This window comes from Chiloscyllium plagiosum, unplaced genomic scaffold, assembly GCF_037043375.1.
Source record: "Chiloscyllium plagiosum isolate Xiang-an unplaced genomic scaffold, Cpla_swu_hap1 HiC_scaffold_24, whole genome shotgun sequence".
Lineage (NCBI taxonomy): Eukaryota > Metazoa > Chordata > Chondrichthyes > Orectolobiformes > Hemiscylliidae > Chiloscyllium > Chiloscyllium plagiosum.
This window is the reverse complement of record NW_028270162.1, coordinates 23,366,301-23,389,153: the sequence shown is the minus strand read 5'-3', so window position 1 is coordinate 23,389,153 and position 22,853 is coordinate 23,366,301. Positions and strand designations below refer to the sequence as shown.

General features: G+C 40.9%; 1 protein-coding gene across 6 annotated transcripts in view; it reads right to left on the bottom strand.

Moving 5' to 3' along the window:
- Positions 1-22,853, bottom strand: part of ttc28 (tetratricopeptide repeat domain 28) — a 774,630-nt gene that overhangs the window by 160,473 nt on the left and 591,304 nt on the right. For all 6 annotated transcript variants that reach the window (XM_043715612.2, XM_043715613.2, XM_043715615.2 and 3 more), the window contains one exon: positions 10,203-10,368. In XM_043715612.2, the coding sequence (XP_043571547.2) occupies positions 10,203-10,368 (166 nt within the window). The remainder of the gene's footprint in view (positions 1-10,202; positions 10,369-22,853) is intronic.

The following is a 22,853-nucleotide window of genomic DNA, read 5'->3' as shown; positions in this document are numbered from 1 at the left end:
TGCCTTGTAGATGGTGAACACGGTTTGGGGAATCAGTCAGTGAGCTACTCGCCATAGTATTCCTAGCTCTGATGTGCTCTTGTAGTCATAGTGTTTATGTGACAAGTCAATTTGATTTTCTAATCAATAGTTATCATCACAATGTTAATAGTGGAGGAATCAATGATGGCAATGCCATTCAATGTCAAAGGGTAGTGTTTAGATGGTTTCTTATTGAAGATAGTAATTGCCTGGCATTTATATGATGTGAATGTTACTTGCCATGTTTCAGCCCAATATTGTTCAGGTCTTGTTGCATTTGAACATGGACTGCTTCGGTATCTTAGGAGTCATGAATGGTGCTGAACATTGTGTAATTATCAGCGCAAGTCACCACTTCTGACTATGATAGAGGAAAGGATATTGATGAAGCAGCTGAAGATGTTTGGGTCTCGGACACTCCTGTATAAATGGCCTGCAGATGAGATGACTGACCTCAAACAACCATGACCATCTTCATTTGTGCCAGGTCTGAATCCAGCCAGTGAGGGTTTTCCTCTGATTCTCATTGAGTCCGTAAGAAAAAGGAACAGGAATCAATAAACATAACATAGCTGCCAGTTATTAAATTATCCAAAAGCTTCTGTGTATTCTGCACTTTATAATTTATCAGCTTGACATATCTAAAGAAAAAGCATGATCTTCCACTTCCCAAGTGTCAACACTTACAGCACAATGAAACCTGCACTTTCTGCATATTAAGCTGTACCTGAGAATCTGTTCAAGTTGCCATTAAAATAGGTTTCATTCCCACATAGCTGACAAAAAAATTGTTCACCTTGTACTTTTAAGCAGTCCAAAAATCCCTTGTTCCTTGACTGAATGTGCTGAAAATTGAATTGAGGCTGTTAATAAGTTTATCCTTTGCATTAATGCTGTCAAATTCAAGTAGACTGACATTCAATCAGAGACAAATACTTATGGCCTGTCAATCTTTCATGCACAGGCAAGCTGCACCTCTAAATAAAACAAAAATCCATCATTGCAATAAACTAACATTGATGACCAGCAAACAACAATTCTGACAAACATGTTTATAAAGTTCTGCATTTGCCATGTTTTGATATCTTTCAGGTGGAGAAGTATCTAATCTGAAGCTAAAAACTCAGATGCCTATCAATCACCGAACCTCTCTCACCACCATCAATTTGCCTCAGAATCTATAAAATTAGACTGCATGATTTTAAAAAGAATGGCCATTTAATCACATCTCCACCTTTGTATCCATACATTGCATGTTATTTGGTATATCAATTTTATTACTGTGAAACGGTGCATCATTTAACTTATGAACAATATCTTGAAAGATCCACTGGTATTCCCAATATAAAAATGGAAAACAGGAACAAGAAAAAGCATTTTAGCCAATATAATTTAGATTTGTATTGAGGATTTAGACTTAATTTAATCTCCCTCTTGCCCTGGACCATGAATTATCAACCTGTCCATTCCTGCAATTTAAGTGATTTAAATCTGATATGCACATACTATTTTGTGCATGGATGAAGGCTTTCTACACCTATGATTTGCACACTTATCCTTGAACATGTCAAGCACAAAGATATTGCACAATCAACATATTTTTTCTTGCATTTCATTTTTCAGAATGTGAGCTTCATTTCCCTGGTACACATTTTAACAAGTGCTCATCTTTCCCCAGATCCTCACTTGGCGAGTACCTGGTTTCGACCAAACACTCATCAGGCTCTCAACTGAAGTGCTTTGCTTCCAAAAGACCTTTCAGTTAGTGAGTACTTAACTCTAATCAGACCCCACTGAATGAACATTCAGTTTCCATCAGAATTGGACACAGAGTCCTGAGCATTCACAAGCATTCTTAGTGGCTAGGGATTGAGAATGGTAGAGGAACAAATAGGTCTATATGTCCAGGTACACAAATCATTAAAAACTAAATGCACAGGACAAAAAGTAATCAAAAAGGTTAATGGAATGTTGGCCTCTATCTCATGGGAGCAAGAATACAATGGGAAGGAAACTATGCTTCAGAACATCACTCTCAGACTTCATCTAAGTAATGCATTCAATCTTAGGCACTTAACCTCAGGGATGATATATTGGACTTGGAAGGAGTACAGCACAGATTCACCAGACTAATATCAAGGCTTAAAAGGTTAAATTATGATTTCAGGTGGAGATCAATTTGGCTGGTTTTCCATTGAGTTTAGAAGGTTGAGGGGTGATCTAATTGTTTAGAAAGATATAACAAGATATGGTGAGGCAATCCAAATGAAGAAGTGTATAATCGCAGAAGTCGAGCACAGTCATTCAGAATGAAAATCTGGAAAAATTTTGTCAAACAAGAGGGAATGCAAATTTGGCACTCCTCCAAAAAGCTGGGTTGAGAGCCTTTTTATTTAAATTACTCAGATTGAAAAGGTTTTTGTCAGATATGAACGTATGTGGATCAAAGCTGAGTAAATTGAGTCGAGGTATAAAATCAACCATAATGTGAGAGAATAGATGAACAGATTCAAGAATCTGAAAAGTCTACTTCTCTTTTATATTCCTTTAAGACTGATGCCCAATATATCCTCAAGTGACATGGGCTGTGTCACTCACCGGTGGTGTCAATAACTCAAGTCCCACTGTTGTTACATCAAGTTCCATGGCAGGACTTGAACACATAATCTGACACTGAAAGAGAACTAATTTTTCAAGTATTTAGCTTCCATCAAATTCCCACTCAAAGAACACTTACAATGCTGAGTCATTCCACTCAGTGCACTTTACTCTGATGAGACCCCACTCACTCAATTTCATTGTTTCCATTCAACGAGTGCTAAGGTTCCAATAAAAACCCTACCCAGTGAAAAAGCCATTTACTCAGAACCAAAAATCAGTGAATAATTAGCTAGTATAAAATCTCCATTCAACAAGCACTCAGTCTACTACAACCTTCCATTCCATAAATTTACAGGCAGTAACAAAGTTCATTGCAAGTTTGTTAATTATTTGTTGGATTTGAAGGAATGAGTACTGCATATTCTGATATGATAGCCATATGAAGCTTATTCAATAGTGGATGTGACACAATGTCAGTGAAATAGAATTTTAAAATTGGAATTCTGATTATCTCGAGATTACATAAGTACTGCACACAGTCCATTATTTTATTGTTCAGCTTCAATGCATCGACATGCAGCAAATTTGGGTTTTTCAAATCAAACCAACTGCAACACAGAGGCTGAACAATTTAGATCAATGGAAAATGATTTCCTTAATTTCAAATTAAATACAGCTGCTGTTTAATACAACAGAACAATAAGTGAAATTTCAATATGATCAAGCCTCTGCTTTGTCCTTTAAACAAATGTTTTTATCACTTTCAAACACCAAAAACCCATATCTGAAAAGCCTTGTAGCAATCTCAAATTCTGTTCAGCTCATGGACCATTGCTGGAGATTTTGAAATATTGGTACATAACTTGAATGTGGAGGCTCTCAATCCAGCAGAACTTTGTAATTTTGTTTTATTAGTCTCCTGACAATCACAGCTAACAAGACAGGAATACAGGAGTAGGTTAAAATGACTGGGAGGCAAACCGCACGTGGATGCAAAATTTATTTCTTTGAACTTTTGCTGAGGGCTTTGGCAAGAGATTAATACCTGAGGAACAATGAAACTATTGCATTCCACACTCATTCTGTGCTGGTCAGTGCAATCTCTTCACTCCTTACTCACTCTCCACTCCCTCAGCGGTCTATCATATAACAGCACGCCTGCAACCAGAAATATTTTACTGCAGTAAGATTTCAGAACAAGAAATTATGGATATTAAAACAGAAGCTGATGGAAGCCACATACTCAAAAAGTATAGCACTCTTTGTGAGGATCTTTCGTGTTGAGCAGTCAGAAAAATTTGCGATAGCATTAAAAGCTTAATCTTTTGGGCATGGGTGTTGATAGTAGGGAAGAGTTGTAGTTTTGCCAGAAATGTGGGAAATGGATTTATCGCCGTTCACCTGAGTTGTTCACTTGAACCCATATGAACTGAATCCATCTAGTTTTATGAGTCATCACACTACAATGTTTTAATATCTTTGTAAAGGCATCAGTTTCCCAGGATACCTAATGAATAACAGCACTGTCTGTTGCAGCACTAAACAAAACAGAAAATCCAAGATTCATTACTCTGCTGAAATTGCTGAAGTGAGACAGAGCAAGACTTGGTACACTACATCCAGTTTTAGCATCTGAGTTAGGGAAGCAAAACTTTGCTAGGTTTCCTACCCCTGATTGCTATGCAAAGATTACAACTGTAATGATCACGGAGCTAAGAAAATAACTTTCATAGCATCCTGTACGAAGATGGAACTAGACAGGAGGCCAGCCAAAGCATTCAGCATCTCAATGCACACCCTTATCAGCATTCCTCTTTACATTGCCTCATTGAAGTCCACATCAGAATCTCTGCACAAGCCGTGCTTTCAGCCTGACCTGACTGAACTTTACTTGTAGTCGATGGTTCACTACAGGCAGACCATGATTCTCTCCTAGCTCCTTGGTTACATGCAGTGTCTTGTGATTGTGAGTGTCAGATGAAGCAAAGGGTATCTTCATCAGTATTGTGGTGTCAATCTCTCTTCCTTAAGAGGCACTGTTATGGTTGAACAAGTAATAGCGCTTGGGTGCCTGAAAGCAAGGAAACCATAATGACAATTGTAGGGCAAGAGAAGTTGGCTGGGGGTAGTACAGAAAGCAAGACATCTGGTGTCACACCATCAGCAGCTTGCACAGCATACAAGGTAGCAGGATGAGGATGAGTTTGCAATTGAAAAAAGGCATAAGGCAGGAAAATAACACTACACACAAGGTTCTCAGTGGTGCCAAATGCCATTGTTTCTGTTGCAACTGGTCCATGTTGCAGAGAACCATCTCACGAGATGCAGGAATCCTTGGCTCCATCAGTTTTACTTCATTTTCAGCAGTTATGGGCTACCACCTCCTGCTTGAGACGCAGACATGAATATCACTGATTATGCTGCATTGCGATTGGGTGATGTGCAACAAGTGAATAGTTAGTCTATGTGGATGCAGTGAGCGATGAGGCTGATGTCATTGAAAGGTTTATGGAGCTGAGTTGGAGTATCTGAACATTAGGACTGAGACCCAAATGCCAGAAACTGTTGCTGGTTGAGCGATAGGTCCTGGTATACGAAACAGCATCTGAGCCTGGTGAAGCAATATACAGGAACTGTCTTTTGAAATGCATTCAATGACTCTGACCACCCAGGTGATGTCATTGAACCACTTGCTCCATTCATAATAAACACCTCTTAGTTGGTCACAACAATTCTTTTTATTTCTTTATAACATGAAGATATCACACTTCAATTAGGATATAGTTTGCTAGAAAATAAAGCGGCAAATTTCTCAGGTTTTCATGAGTGAAAGAAAGAGGAAGGTTAACACCTACTACCTCAGAGAAAACAACAAGAAAACTATGATAGTGAACATACACAACCAGAGGTAGGATGATTCAAACAGAATGGGTTTGGTACAAAGAGGGTGAATAAATGTAACGTAGATGAAAAAGAAAGCACTGACAGTCCTTGAGTTGTTAAATTCTTAAACTGAAAGCATAGTTGTTTAATAGTTGACTTGCGAATTCTGCACCAGTAGACAGAGGCAGAAAGAAAGGGTATCTTCCAATTATTGTCTACTAATCCAACTTTCTTTTACTCTGACGCACTGCTCAAAAGCTGTTCACTATAGAATAGTGTGCATTCCTGAGTGTAACTTCATTGTCTTTCCAAGCTGGCTGACTGTCAGGACAGCCTGCCATCACCCAATGTAAGGAATTATCATATACATCTGAATTCCTTGATGCTTTGACATCAATATATTGATCCTTTGGGTGCAGTCAGTCAGGTTGTTATTGCAGCCATTTTAGGTCTATCTTTCTTCCTTTTAAAAACCTTTATATCCATAAAAAGTTTCATGGATGACAAGACAGAAGTTGAAAGTTGATAGTTCAATGTGAGTCTTCAGTTCTAAAGATGATTTATACTGGACTTGAAATGTTAATTCGAATTCTCTCTCCACAGATACTATCAGGCCTGCTGAGTTTCTCCGGCATTGTCTATTTTTAAATTTCAGATTCCCAGCATCTATGTCATTTTGCTGTTACTATTTGCTCGTCCCTATTTATCATGATTGCAACATGTCAAAAAATGCTCCTGCTTCTAATAACAATGTGCTTGTTTCTAAGGTGGCTGAACAGTTTGGGATTGTATAGAGAAGCCTTCAGCTAAGGCACTGTCTCTGTTCTCCACAATAAAAAACACTTCTGGCCTCAAGAAAGTCAGTTCATCTTTCCTTCAGCAGTTACTGAAGGTTGTGACTTTTAATTGATAAATCAGAAACCTTTTTAAATCAGCCATCCAGTACCTCTTGCAAACCAGTGAAAGCCTATACACAAGGAAGACTGAAGCAGCATTCTGACCAGTAGAATCTCAGCAACCCTGTTAACAGGAACCACTGAACTGCCTTCCCAGTCATTCCCTCCGTTCGTAACACCCCATTATTTTTCCTGACTCTGTCTGTGTTAATATATATATGGGTGTGACAATAGTATGGCTTTAAAAGGTCTATTTTTGACTGTTCTTTTTAACAGAAAGGTTTTAAGACATAGGTGTCCAGATGTCATTTGAAAACCTCTGGAGGAAACAGCTTGTGAGGCCTTGTTTTTTTTTAACTGGAACAATAGAAGCAGCATGAATGGGTGTGGTTGAGTCCCACAGAAACAGGATGTTTAGTTTCTCAGCTTCTTCAGCAGCAGTTGTGTTGGGTCTGTGGCTATAGTAAATCTTTCCATGCTACACTCTCTCAGGAGTTTTCTATGCTTTTCCTCTTATGCTGCTAAAGTTACAAGTGAGACAATCTATTTTCTGAATTTGCTTTTGGCCAAGGGTGTGTTTATGGGATGTTACTATATTGGAACAGTTATTGTTTAGTAGCTAACTAATCTATTATTGTTCTACAACGTTCTTTTCCAACTCTTTTCTTTTATTCCTTCTTTTCTTATATTTTAACTATAGTATATGAATAAAGTGTGTTTTACTTCAAATCTGGTAGTTTGACCAATTGAATTGCATCTAGAATGCAGCAGCTTACATTTACCATCTAAATAATCAAAATTTAGTTTCATACAATCTTCTGAATATTTTGAGGGGTCTGGTCTGGTCCATAACATGGGATAATTTTTGAAGGAATCAGACTTTTAATTTGGAGTGTGAAATGGCAACAGTTCATAGCTGTTTATCTGTAGCCAGTGTTTACTTACTGTAATAAATATTAATTTTGGCTAAGTATAGAATCTCGGTCCATGTTTCTTATCAAGATGGGTGTACAGGATAGATAAATTTTGGAATCCTTAAATACTTGTTAAAAGCCTTAACTTTTGACATAACTCCAGGAATAGCGGACATAATTTCCAGCACACTCCCCCAAATTTAGTGTAACACCCCAAACACTAATAACCATAACAACTTGTATTTATATAGCCCTTCAATGCAGACAATTATCACAAGGTAATTGACAGAAAAATGCTTAGTCAGCCAAGTAAAGATTGATAGGAGATCCAAAAATAAGGAATCTTTCAAAGGAGATTAATTTAGAAACAAAGTTTCAGAGATTGGAATTTTGTTTTCGGGCTGGTGGTATTAGAGTTTTAAAGATCATGTCCAACACACCACACCTTAGGAAGGATATATTGGCCTTAGAAGGAGTCCAACACAATGCCACCTGGACTTCAGGGGTCAAATTATCATTACAAGAATGACACCCGGACTGCAGGGGTTAAGTCACGAGGAGACAGCATACAAATTAGGACTGTTTTCTCTAGAATTTAGAAGATGAAGAGGTGATCTGATCGATGTCGTCATGTTATTAACAGAAAAAAAACAGGGTACATAAAGAATAAACCATTTCCACTGGTTGGGGATTCTGTGTCTAAAGGGCATAATATGAGAATTGTGATCAGACTGTTTAGGAGAGGGTTTAGGAAACACTTTGACACACAATAGTTTGTAAAGGTTTGGAAATTATCTTTCACAAATGGCAGTGGAATGCATGATCAATTGTTAATTTTAAATCTGAGCTAGCTAAATTTTTGTTCAGCAGAAATATTGAGGGAGATGGACCAAAAGCAGGTACATGGAGTTCGGCAACATCGTGCAAAGTACTTGGGCTTCGTTGATAATAACAAATTGGTTATCTGGAAGGGACATAGAGAAGCAGAGATGTGTGAACATCTTAAATACAATACACTTAAATTTAGCAGATAAAATAGAAATACTAGGATTGTTGGATAAGTTCATGAACTAAGAGGACTTGGTGAAGATGGACTGAGAGCATGTCAGGCTAAACAGGAATGGAAACATAGAAAAATGGGAATACTTGGTAAGTGGGCCAGCTGGCTGGCTGGATGGATGCTCTGAGATGGATAAGGAAGATGGCAGCCCATTCCCAATCATAAGGATATTACCATTATTTGTTTATAATGGGTGAGGTGAGTTATTAAATAACACTATCTTTCAGCAACTTTCTTTTTGATGTAATTGAAAGGATTAAATTGCGTTTCTACATTATAGAATTCCTCTAGTTTACGGTAGTTAAGTGCATTAAACTTTGTTTTTATTTCATAAGAGTTAAGAATTAAATTCAGATTATATTTCAGAATTTAATTGTTCCTGGGAAAACTGGACAACAATGGTTCTACCTTCAATCTTTTCAATCAAAATACATGTTTTGTTTATCTGAACTGACTTGCTTGCCTTCACTGGTCAGAATACTGAATATAAGAGTTGAGATGTTATGTTGTGGCTGTACAGGCCATTGGTGAGGCCACTTTTAGAATACTGCATACACTTCTAGTCACCTTTATATAGGAGGGATGTTGTTAATCGTGAAGGGGTGCAGAAAACACTAACAATGGTGTTACCAGGGTTGGAGGGTTTGAGCTATAGGGAGAGGACGAATAGGCTGGGGCTGTTTTTCCCTGGAACGTCAGAGGCTGAGGGGTGACCTTACAGACGTTTATAAAATCATGAGGGCATGTCTAGGGTAAATAGACAAGGTTTTTCCCCTGGGGTGGGGGAGTCCAAGAGTAGATGGCATAGGTTAATAAATTGAGAGGGGAAGGATTTAGATTAGATTAGATTCCCTACAGTGTGGAAACAGGCCCTTTGGCCCAACAAGTCCACACCGATCCTCCGAATAGTAACCCGTCCCCCTGCCTAATGCAACTAACAACTATGGACAATTGAGCATGGCCAATTCACCTGGCCTGCACATCTTTGGTTTGTGGGAGGAAACCGGAGTACCCTGAGGAAACCCACGGAGACACGGGGAGAACGTGCATACTCCACAAAGGCAGTTGCCCAAGGCTGGAATTCGAAACTGGGACCCTGGCGCTGTGACCGCCCTTATGGATTTAAGAAGAATGCGAGGGGTAAGTTTTTCATACAGAGGGTGGTGCATGTATGGAATGAGCTGCCAGAGGAAGTGGTGGATGCGGGTACAATTACAATATTTAAAAGGCATCTGGATGGGTATGTAAATAGGAAGGATTGGGAGGAATATGGACTAAATACTGGCAAATGGGACTAGCTCAGATTTGGATGTCTGGTTGGTGTGGATGAGTTGGACTGAAGTGTCAGTTCCATTCTGGAAGACTCTATGACTCTAGTTAAAAAAAATTATATTTCAACTTGATGTAGCAATGTTCCTGGAAAAATGTAGGAGGAGGAGGAGGAATAGGGAAACTCAATTACTTTGGTACTGTTTATGGACTTAGACTGCAGGGTGAGATGAATAAATGAACAGATTTTCTCCTCCACTCTTTGGCTTTTATTGCACTTTAATATTTAATGCTTCATGAGAAAGAAGCTCAAACAAACCATAACAGATGGCAGCAAAGTGTAAAGAGTGAAACAAATGCTGGTGTTACTATGCATTACAACTGCAAAGGGATGTCAGTCACTAATTTTAATGATCTCAAACATAATCGCAGTCTGTAATAAAGCACTTTGTGCCTGTCTTTCAATCTGTCTCTGAAAGAAGCAAAGTGAGAATGACATCTTAAACACATAAGGATATCAAAATGAATAACTACGCTTAAAAGAAATGAAAACTTTACCTGGTATAGTAGGAGTCAACGCCAAGTGCTTCTCGAACATTGGTCACATATTGTTCGAGGGTAGAGAAACTGGAAGCCTGCAGGTTGATGCTGCTTGTTTCATTAAAATCGTTGCTGTTTTCCGCTAGGCCATCACCCAAATAGCACTCATGAAACTTTAATATTCCTGCAAGAAGACCGAGAGATAGGAAGACATGTGCAGTATTACTCTGGGGATCAGAAAGCTGCTATCAATAATTACAGTGGCACACAGTCTCAGACTCCTTCAATTAAAATTTTCAGCATGTGCACCAATATCAAGGAAAACCTGAAAACATATTGATTACATTTATATTTTTGTTTTAAACAAGCAGCTATACTGTTGCTTTTTCAAAATCTAAATTAATGACCTTATGTCACCCGCATTGATTTATTTAAAAGATCTCTCACCACACTACACAGATAGAAGAACCAAATCACACTGTACTGTCTCTTTCAAAACAAGCACCTAAACATCAAACCATTTTCAAAAGAGGAATGTTGGAATCAGAATCTTAACCCTGTATCGAATCAAACTATTAAAAATGGTCTCTTATCACAAAATTGTCCATTTAGCATTACTCGCCCCAAAATTCCATGCGGCATTTTTCAATTTTCCCACATCCCTGACAACAAGGCAAGCTATTTCATTTGGTTTTAAGCTGAACTATCCAGTTTAGATGGCAAATAGTTTTTATGAATCACTGAAAACTGAGCAGTGATTCTCCGACAAGGAGCACAGCCAGTTATTGGAGGTTAATCAAATCAGTGCTTCAGCAATGATAACAAAGGAGAAGTACTGTCAATCGACCAGTAATCTAAAGGCCTAGATTAATGCTCTGGGACCAGGGTTCAAATGCCATGACAACTGATGGAATTTAAATTCAATAAGGAAAATCAAGACGTGAAAGTTAGTTTCAGTGATGAACACCGTGAAACCATCTTTGATCATAAAAACCTCTTGTTCATTAATGCTCTTTAGGAGGAAATCTGCTGTCCTTAGCTAGACTGGTTGACCTGAGACTCCAGATCCAAAGCAATGTTGTTGTTTGTTAAGTGTCCTTTGAATGTCAAACCACTCAAAACACAGGTTCATCTACTGGGGACATGGGTTTGAGACCCAATATGGCCGACGGTGAAATTAAAAGCGAGTGTTTTGGTCGCCATGTAATCATTGCTGATTGTAACTACAACAAAAAAAATCTAGTTCATTCATGTCCTTTAGGGTAAGCCTGCTGTTTTTACCTGGTCTGGTCTACATTAAATTCCAAATCCATAGCAATTTAGCTGACTCTTAAATGTCCTCTGACATGACTCGGCAAGCCACTCAGTTGGATCAAATTTGTTATGAACCAGACCACATCTCCTCAAAATATTTTAGGAAGGTAGCGTAGACCCTAACTTTTTCTGATTTTAAAGGTAAATGTGAAGTGTCATGTTCCAGATGCATTCACACTAACCATCATGATCAAGCTGACAGATCAAACCTGGTTCTCTGAAGACTGTGGGGGAACGTGCTAGGAGCAGCACCAGGCATACAAAAAAAAATGAGGTGTTAACATGTGATTACAACACAGGATTACTTGCATGCCAAACAACAGAGGTAGCATATAATGGCTGTGCGAACTCCATGATCAATGGATCAGATCTAGGTTCTAAACTCCTGCGAATCCAGTTGTGAATGGTAGCAAACAACTAACAGGAGGTGGTTGCAGAAATATACTCATTCTCAACAACAGGAGAGCCCGGCACATCAGAGCAAAAGAAATGGCTGAAGATTTGCATCCATCATCAGCCAGAAGTACTAAATGGACAATCCATCTCAGCCCCCCACTGAGGTCCCAGGATCCAAGGTCCATCTTCATCCACTTCAATTCGCTCCAAATGGGCATCACAAAATTGCTTAAGACAGTGAATACTGCAAAAGCTTTAAGTTCTGACAACATTCTGGCAATATACACGGGAATTGTGCTGCAGAACCCTTCATGACCCCAAGTCAAACTATTCCAGTATAGCTACAACACTGGTGTCAGTGTGGAAAATTGCTGAAGTATGATCTGTCCATTAAAAAAAGAGCAGGACAAATCAAAGTGCAGTAATTCGCCAGTTATCAGTCTACTTTTGATTTTCAGCAAAGTGATGGAAGCGATCATTGACAGTGCTATCAAGCAGTACTTGCTTCAGAATAACATGCTCACAGATGCAGAGTTTGGATTCAGCCAGGGCTACCCAGCCTTTGAACTCATTACTGATTACAATATTGGGCTAACGTGGACAGAAGAGCTGAACTCCAGAGATGAGGTGAGAGTTGATATCAAGGCGACATTTGAGTGTATGGCATGAAGATGCTCATGACAAACTGACATCACTGGGTCAGGGGGAGAAATCTCCACTACTCGGAATCATACTAAGCCCAAAGGAAGATGGTCCTGGGTTTTGGAGGTCATTGAATCATAAAGTCATGGAGCATAGAAACAGGACCTTCTGCCCATCATGACTATGCTAACCAACAAACATCAAAGTACACTAATTCTATTCACCTGCACTTGGTCTATTGGCCTGTATCCTGGCATCTTCAGTACTCAGCCAGATGCTTCTTAATTGTTGATGAAGCACCTGTATCCACCACCCTCTCATGCAGCATGTTCCATACTTCCAGCAACCCTCTGGGTGAAAAAACATTTCTCAGACCTCCTCTGAAACGTATGCACTTTCGTCTTGGACTCATCTGCCATTGAGGAATAAGTTCTCATGATCAACTATGCCTCTGTATATCTCAATCAGAGCCCCCTTCAGCCTCCTCCACTCCAAGGGAAAAAAATCCAGACAATCCAATCTCTCTCCTCATAACTGAGACTTTTCATTTCAGGCAACATCTAGTACAATCACACTTGTCTGAGTGTGGTGAACAGAACTGCACTCAGCATTCCACATGACCAATGTTTTATAAAATTGTAATAACACTTTCCTGCTCATATAATACATCCACCGGCTAATGAAGATAAGCATCCCATCTGCCTCCTTCACCACCCTGTCTATCTGTGCTGACATCTTCAGGGATCTATGATACACCAAGGTCCCTTTGTTCCTCAGTACTCCCTATCTCTCCCTTTTCAGATTTCCCAAAATGCATCACCTCACACTGAAAAGAATTAAATTCCATCTGCTCACTTTACAAGCTAATCAATATCAGACTGAGACTATCCTTCTCACTGTCATCACCACTAGTTTTCATGTCATCTGCAAACTTACTAATTATAGCTTCTGCATTCACATCCAAGTCGTTAATGTTGATAATAAACAGTAAGGGTCCCAGCACCAAGCTGAGAGATACACCACTGGTCACATGCTTCCAATCACAAAAGATCCATCCAACATCACCCTTTCCCTCCTATTTGTAAGCTAATTTTGGAACCAGATTGCCAACTTGCCTTGAATCTCATGGGCTATTTTGGACCAGCCTTCCCCGTGGGACCTTGTCATAGGCCTAACAGGAGAACATGTAAAACACATCAACTGTACTACCCTCATTAATGTACAGAGGAACCTCAATAATCCGGCATTTGATTACCCGGCAAGATTGCAAGGTTCCAGTGCTTGGCTAAACAATGTTATCCAGGATTCAATTATCTGGAAATCAATTAACCAAACAAAATGCTCCTCATCTATGTCCTTGGGTAATCAAGGTTTCTCTGTATTTAGTCACTTTTTCAAAACTTCTATAAATTTGTTAGACAGGATCTCACTTCTACACATCCATCTGAATATCCCTGATCAATATCTGCCTTTCCAAGTGTTTATTAATCCTGTCCCTCAGAATCTTTCCAAAAGTTTCCCTTCCACTGAAGTCAGACGAACTGGTCTATCCCTGCTGCCCTAGTTGAACAAAAGCTACATTAGCTATCTTCCAGTCAACTAGAACTTCATCTGTGACCAACAAAGTATAAAAGTACATCTCTGCCAGGGCTCCAGCACTCTTCTCCCTTATCTCTTACAGCAACCTGGAACACATCTCATCAGGCCCTGGGATTCATGCATCTTTATGGCCTCGAGAACATGCCCTCTGTTGTTCAATCTGTCTTTGACTCTTGGGAGGGCTGTCGTGTAATCCCAGCAAAGTAACCACCATGTTTTATTTCTAAGCTCTACCCAGACGGCCTCATTTGAAGACCCTTCTCAGACAAGCTCCCTGATTACTGCAGTGATGATTTGGAGGTGCCAGTGTTGGCCTGGGTTGTACAAAGTTAAAAATCACACAACACCAGGTTATAGTCCAACAGGTTTATTTGGAAGCACTAGCTTTTGGAGTGCTGCTCTTCATCCAATGAAGGAGCAGCACTCCAAAAGCTAGTGCTTCCAAATCAACCTCTTACTGCAGTGATGGTTTTCTTCATCATTAATACAACGTCCCCACCTCTCTCATATTCCCCTTATCACACCTGAAACTTCCACATCCTGGAATGCTGAGCTGCCAGTCCTGTCTTTCCTTCAACCATGCTTCAGCCATTTCTGCTCTGAGACATCATAACAGACATTCCTCAGGTTTGTTTCCGAAACGCAACCATCTTCAGCTGCTTCATCAATAACCACCCTCCATCAAAAGTTCAGAAATCAGGATATTTACTCATGATTGCACAATGTTCAGTACTACCTACAACTCTTCAGATACTGAAGCAGCATGTGTTCATATGTAGTAAGACCAGGCTGAAGTTAATGTTTGGGCTGATTAGTCGCAAATACCATTTACAACACACAAGTACCAGACAATGGCTACCTCCAACAAGAGAGAACCTAATCATCACTCGTTGACATTCAATGGCATTATCACATTGAATAATCCACTGTCCACATCCTGACGGTTACAACTGACTAGAAACTCGACTGCATCTGTGGCTATTATGGCAGTCTACAGGCTAGGAATACTGCAACAATTAAATCACCTCCTGTCTCTCTAGTGCCTATCTTACCATCACAAGGTACAAGTCAAATGTTTAATCGAATACTGCCAAACTGTCTAAATGGGTGCGGCTCCAACAACACTTAAGAAGCTCCACATATTCCAGGAAAAATATATTTTATCCTTCGATAACATCCAGTCGCTTCATCACTGACACACAGTCGTAACTGGTTTTTTTTATTCATTCACAGGATGAGGGCATTACTGGCTAGGCCAACACTTACTGTCCATCCCCAATTGCCCAGAGGATAGTTACGAGTCAACCACATTGCTGTGGGTCTGGAGTCACATGTAGGCCAGACCAGGTAGGGATGGCAGCTTCTCTGCCTCAAGGACATTAGTGAACCAGATAGGTTTTCCAACAATTGACAATGGATTCATGGTGATCAGTAGAATCTTAATTCTGGATTTTACTGAATTCAAATTCCACAAACTGCCTTGACGGGATTTGAAGTCAGGTCCCCAGAATATTACCTGTGTCTCTAGATTAACAGTCCAGCGATAGTCCTACTCGCCCACCATTTCCCCCAAAGTGTGTACGACAGTAATTCCCAAGGCTCCTTCAAACAGCATCTTCCAAACCCACAACTTCTTTCACACATAAAGACAAGGGTAGCAAAAGCTTGGGAACATCACCAACTGCAAGATACCCTCCAAGCCACACACAATCCTGACTGTGAAATATATCGCCATTCCCTCAGTGGGTCAAAATTCTGAAGTTTCCTTCTAAACAGAACTTTGGAGGACTGTGTGCCTACACCCAAGGACTGGAATAGTTCAAGGTGGTGGTTTACCATCACCCTCTCCACTGCAATTATGCCTAGGCAATTAATGCTGGAACTAGCTAGCAATGCTCATATCCTATGACTGCATCATAAAGATAATTCAACACTGCACTACAAATTTGAACAGAGGGGTTTTCACACAGCCCTTCCAGTATAATTCAACATTTCAAATAGTCCCACCTTGGGAAAGTGCACACTCTGACTGCATCAGGTTTTCATACTCATGGTTGGGAGGTAGACAGTGTTGGCAAAGTTGGCATTTAATGCCAAACTTGTTAAAACTGAGTAACTTGATAGGCCACTTCAGAGGGTATGAAGCTAAACCTGAAAGCAAAACACTGTAGGGATAAGGGAAAGGGGGACTCTTCTCTAATGGAAAGAGTTGGCCTTTTTTTTAAACAATTCACTTTCGCTTTGCTATCCAGATTTATTTGAACAGAATTCAAATTCTCCATCTATTGTCACCTGAGGGAATTGTATGAAATCAGTGTTTGCATTGCTCAATCAAATGTTCCAAACAAAAACTTTCATTGTCTGATGGAATTTTTGGAATAAGACACAGCAAAGCATTGCATACAGAAAGGACCAATTTCAACACCAGCAGCCTGTGGTCTGTTTGAATGAGATTGCCAACTTAGTGTTAAAAGACCTAAAATTCCATGTGGCATTTGCAATGGATTTGTGCCAAGGAGCTGGGATTTACACAGCCAAACCTCTACAGAGCTAAATCTGCCAAAAATGCTGGATTGGTACTCAAGCAAAAGTCTCACGCAATACCAAGTATGGTGCTGGGATGTTTGGAAATTAATGGTGCAAACTTTGAAAAGCAAAGCCTGGCTAAAATTGCTACATGCAAATAAGGAAGTATTTGACTAATGAGTTAACTTGCAAGAAGCTGCACTGGATTACTCAAGTGATTCTAGCTCACTTTCCATAAAGGTCTTTCACTGGATGATTTGATATAGAGAGTTGTGGAGGGACCAAAGGAATGGCCCAGCAGAAACAAAGCCCAGCGAACATGTTTACTGACACTGATACAAGAATTAAGAGCTTTAGAACATAGAACATAGAACATAACAACGCAGTACAGGCCCTTCGGCCCTCGATGTTGCACCACCCTGTCATACTAATCTGAAGCCCATCCCACCTACACTATTCCATGTGCATCCATTTGCCTGTCCAATGATGACTTAAATGCACTTAAACTTGGCGAATCTACTACTGATGCAGGCAAAGCATTCCATACCCTTACTACTCTCCGAGTAAAGAAACCAGCTCTGACATCTGTCTTATACCTATCTCCCCTCGCTTTAAAGTTGTGTCCACTCGTGTTTGCCGTCCCCATACTTGGAAAAAGGCTCTCCCTGTCCACCCTATCTAACCTTCTAATTATCTTGTATGTCTCTATTAAGTCACCTCTCAACCTTCTTCACTCTAACGAGGACAGCCTCAAGGCCCTCAGCCTTTCCTCGTAAGACATTCCTTCCATACCAGGCAATATCCGAGTAAATCTCCTCTGCACCCTTTCCAAAGTTTCCACATCCTTCTTACAATCCGGCAACCAGAACCGTACACAATACTCCAAGTGTGGCCGTACCAGAGGTTTGTACAGCTGCAGCATAACCTCCTGGTTCCGGAACTCAATCCCTCTATTAATAAAGGCCAAAACACTGTGTGCATTCTTAATAACCCTGTCAATCTGGGTGGCAAATTTCAGGGATCTGTGTACATGGACACCGAGATCTCTCTGCTTATCTGCACTCCCAAGAATCCTACCATTAGCCCAATACTTTGCATTCTGATTACTCCGGCCGAAGTGTATCACCTCACATTTGTCCACATTAAACTCCATTTGCCAGTTCTCAGCCCAGCTCTGCATCCTATCTATGTCTCTCTGCAACCTACTACATCCTTCATCATTATCCACAACTCCACCGACCTTAGTGTCGTCCGCAAATTTACTAACCCACCCTTCTAAGCCCCCATCCAGCTCATTTATAAAAATGACGAACAGCAGTGGACCCAACACCGACCCTTGCGGTACGCCGCTAGTAACTGGACACCAAGATGACCATGTTCCATCAACTACCACCCTCTGTTTTCTTTCAGCAAGCCAATTACTGATCCAAACATCTATGTCTCCCACAATCCTATTCCTCCGCATTTTGTATAATAGCCTACTGTGGCGAACCTTATCGAACGCCTTGCTGAAATCCATATACACAACATCAACCGGTTTACTCTCATCTACCTATTTGGTCACTTTGTCAAAAAACTCAATAAGATTCGTTAGGCACGACCTACCCTTCACAAAACCATGCTGACTGTCCCTGATCAGATTATTCTTTTCTAGATGGTTATAAATCCTATCTCTTATGACCTTTTCCAACACTTTACCAACAACTGAAGTGAGACTCACTGGTCTGTAATTACCAGGGTTGTATCTACTGCCCTTTTTGAACAAGGGAACCACATTTGCTATCCTCCAGTCCTCAGGCACTATTCCTGTAGACAATGATGATTTGAAGATCAATGCCAAAGACTTGGCAATCTCTTCCCTTGCTTCCCAGAGGATCCTAGGATAGATCCCATCCTGTCCAGGGGACTTGTCTATTTTCACACTCTGCAGTATTTCTAATACCTCTTCCTTGTGAACCTCAATCTCTTCTAGTCTAGATGCAAGTATCTCTATCTTCCTCGCCTACATTTTCATTTTCTATAGTGAACACTGTCGAAAAATATTTATTTAGTGCTTCTCCTATCTCCTCTGACTCCACACACAACTTTCTACTATTATCCTTGATTGGCCCTAATTTAACTCTCATCATTCTTTTATTCCTGACATACCTCTGGAAAGCTTTAGGGTTAACCCTGATTCTATCCACCAACAACTTCTCATGTCCCCTCCTGGCTCTTTTGAGCTCTCTTTTTATGTCTTTCCTGACTTCCTTGTAACCCTCAAGCACCCTGAGTTTTCACATTTTGTCCTAACATAAGCCTTCTTCTTCTTCTTGACTAGGGATTCCACTTCCTTAGTAAACCATGGCTCACGTGTTCAATATCTTCCTCCCTGCCTGACAGGTACATACTTACTAGGACACACAGGAGCTTTTCCTTGAATAAGCTCCACATTTTTAATGTGCTCATCCCCTGCAGTTTCCTTCCCCATTCTATGCTTCCTAAATCTTTCCTAATTGCATCGTAATTTCCCTTCCCCCAGCTGTAACTCTTGCTCGGTGGAGTACACCTATCCCTTTCCATCATTAAAGTGAACCTGACAGAATTGTGATCACTGTCTCCAAAGTGCTCACCTACTTCCAAATCTAACACCTGGCCAGGCTCGTTACCCAGTACTAAATCTAAAGTGGCTTCGCCCCTTGTAGGCCTGTCTACATACTGTGCCAGGAAGCCCTCCTGCATACATTGGACAAAAACTGACCCATCTATAGTACTCTTACTGTAGTTGAATAGTTGAAGTCCCCCATGACAACTACCCTGCCTCTCTCACTCTTATTGAGAATCATCTTTGCTATCCTTTCCCCTACATCTCTGGGACTATTGAAAACTCCCAGCATGGTGACTTCTCCTTTCCTGTTTCTAACCTCAGCCCATACTACCTCAGATAAAGAGTCCCCAAACATCCTTTCTACAACTGTAATATTATCCCTGATCAACAATGCCCACCTCCCCCTCTTTTACCATCTTCTCTGTTCTTACTGAAACATCTGAATCCCGGAACCTGCAACAGCCATTCCTGTCCCTGCTGTATCCATGTCTCCGTAATGGCCACAACATCGAAGTCCCAGGTACCAACCCACGCTGCCAGTTCACCCACTTTATTTCGGATGCTCCTCGCGTTGAAGTACACACACTTCAAACCAGGTTCTCGCTTGACAGTGTCAGATACTTGATTTGGGAACTCCCTACTCTCATCCTCTTCTGTACCTGTCCTACAATTTTGGTTCCCATCCCCCTGCTGTATTAGTTTAAATCCACCTTAATAGCTTTAGCGAATTTCCCACCCAGGATATTGGTACCCCTCTGGTTTAGATGAAGACCATCCTGCTTTAATTGGTGACAGAAGGGATTTTGTTAAACAAACAACAAGTTTTCAACCATCAATATAGTTCTGAAGAATGGTCACTGCACTTGAAATATTAATTGCTTTCTCTCCACAGATGCTGCCAGAACTGCTGAGTTTCTCCAACAACTTCTGTTTTTGTTTCAATGGTCAATTGTGCTTTGATGCTCTGGCTTGTTATGACCAGATCATGCTCCAAGGATTTCATCAGGAGGAGGACGTCATTTGCTTACTTTCCCTATGCCTTTCTTGCCAATCAAACCTTTCTAGAGGTTTGTATCCCACTCAAATCTGGCATCCAAGGAGGATCTGCTTGTCTCAGTTTGGTACAAGGACAGCAATGGATCAAGGCTGGAGTGAAATTCCTCTTTTGCTCATCCATTGCTCCTTCAATTAAGGTATATATACTGATAACTGTGGTGCACTGTTTCTGGGTAAGGGTGAGCTGAAGGTCCATCAGAGGGAGGCTCAATGAGGTGGTCAACTAGCTTGTTTCTTTTCTGGCAAAACCAATCCGACAGAGTCAACATTCTTCCTCAGATATCCTCAGAAGAACCACCACCTTGTTTTTGGCCTGACCTCCACCCTACTGCATCTCATTCAGGACAATGACATCAATGTCAAAACACCGAAGTTCCCAGTGATGGCAGTGCAATGTTCAGGGTACTGCTTAAGTTCTCCACATGTTCCAGGACCAACATTTCATTTTGGGGACGAAGGGGAAGATGCACGTGTGTGAGAGCTTTCAACATGAAGTGGCCAGCGAACATCAACTACCACACGGTGCTGGCAGAGCAAGATCTTTCTACAGTGGCAGGAATAGCTGGGATGATTGGAAACCAGGCTCCACTGCACAGCTGGGCAGAAATGCACACACATAGTTGCCCCAACCCACTCCAACATCCCAGCAGTCTGCAATCTTGTTTAGGGTCAGCATCCAGTGAGTGCTTCATTTCCATCAAACCCTGTAATATCTGCTCATTGCTTCCACAGTGTTCCAAACCTTGCTCGAGGCTCTGGGCCTCTCTACTCTTGCTCTCCTAGGACTTCCTCTCTTGTGGCTGTTTTCAATCAATCCAATCACCTATCTGCTTTCCTGTGAAGTTACAACTCAAATTGTTTTTTCTGGCAATTACAGTATCTACTGTGTTCCCACTGTCACCACATGGCCTTTATCCCCACTGATGGTCTCGCTCATTCTCACTGCTCCCCTACTGTGTTCCCAACATCTCTGCAAGACTTTTGTCCTTTATCCCCAGTACTGATTTCACGCTCTCACTGCTCCCAAATTGTGTTCTCACTACTTCTGCATGCTCATTATCCCCTCTGTTGGTCTTGCTCTTTGCTGCTGTTACCTTCAATGTTCCCACTGTCTCTGCACCATTTTTCACTAGACGTTTGATCTTGCTCCTTCCTACTGCTCTTCACTGTGTTCTCATTGGCTCTGCACTGTTTTTATTCCCATTGAGAGTCATAGAGTCATACAGCATGGAAACAGACCCTTCGGTCCAACAATTCACTGCCTCTCACGCTCCCTATCTAAACTAGCCCCACTTGCCTATGTTTGGCCCATATCCCAGCAGGTCAGGCAGCATCCAGGGAACAGGAGATTCGATGTTTCGGGCACAGGCCCTTCTTCAGGAATTCCTGAAGAAGGGCCTGTGCCCGAAACGTCGAATCTCCTGTTCCCTGGATGCTGCCTGACCTGCTGTGCTGTTCCAGCAATAAAGTTTCAACTTTGATCTCCAGCATCTGCAGACCTCACTTTCTCCTCGAAGATTTCAACCTAAACTGCGAATCCTCTTACAAGGATGCCTTCCTTGAAGAAGCTCTCTGCTTCTCTCTACATTCCTGAAGAAGGGCCTGTGCCCGAAACGTCGAATCTCCTGTTCCCTGGATGCTGCCTGACCTGCTGTGCTGTTCCAGCAATAAAGTTTCAACTTTGATCTCCAGCATCTGCAGACCTCACTTTCTCCCCTTGGCCCATATCCCTCCAAATCCGCCTGCTCATTTACTCATGCAAATGTCTTTTAAATGCTGTAACTGTACCTGCATCCATCACTTTCCCTGGCAGTTCATTCCACACACGAACTACTCTATGTAAAAATGTTGCCCCTCGTGTCCTTTTTAAGTCTTTTTCCTCTCACCTTAAAAATATGCCCTCTCATTTTGAAGTCCCCCATCTTAGGGAAAAGACCTTTAGTATTCACCTTACCTATGTTCCCCATGAATTTATAAACCTCGATAAGGTCACCCCTCAACTTCCGACACTCCAGTGAAAGAAGTCCAGGTTATTTCTTTAACACAAACACTCCATTTCCCGGCAACGTCCTGGTAAATCTTTTCTGAACCTTCTCCAGTTTAATAATAGCCGTCCTACAACAGGGTGACCAGAACTGCACATAGTACTCAAGAAAAGGCCTCACCAATGTCCTTTATAACCTCAATATGGTGTTCTAATTCCTGTACTCAAAGATCTGAGCAGTGAAGGCAAGCATGCTAAACACTTTTTTAACCACCCTGTATACCTGTGACACAAATTTCAAACAATTATGTACCTGAATCCTTAGATCTCTGTATTCTACAACATTACCCAGGATCCTAAAATTAATTACATAAGTCTTGCCCTGAGTTTGTTTTCCCCAAAATGCATTCATCCAATTTCACTCAATCTGCCACTCCTCAGCCCATTGATGCAATCATTCAAGATATCTTTGTGATCTTATGATTTTGAGATGCCGGTGTTGGACTGGGGTGTACAAAGTTAAAAATCACACAACACCAGGTTATAGTCCAACAGGTTTAATTGG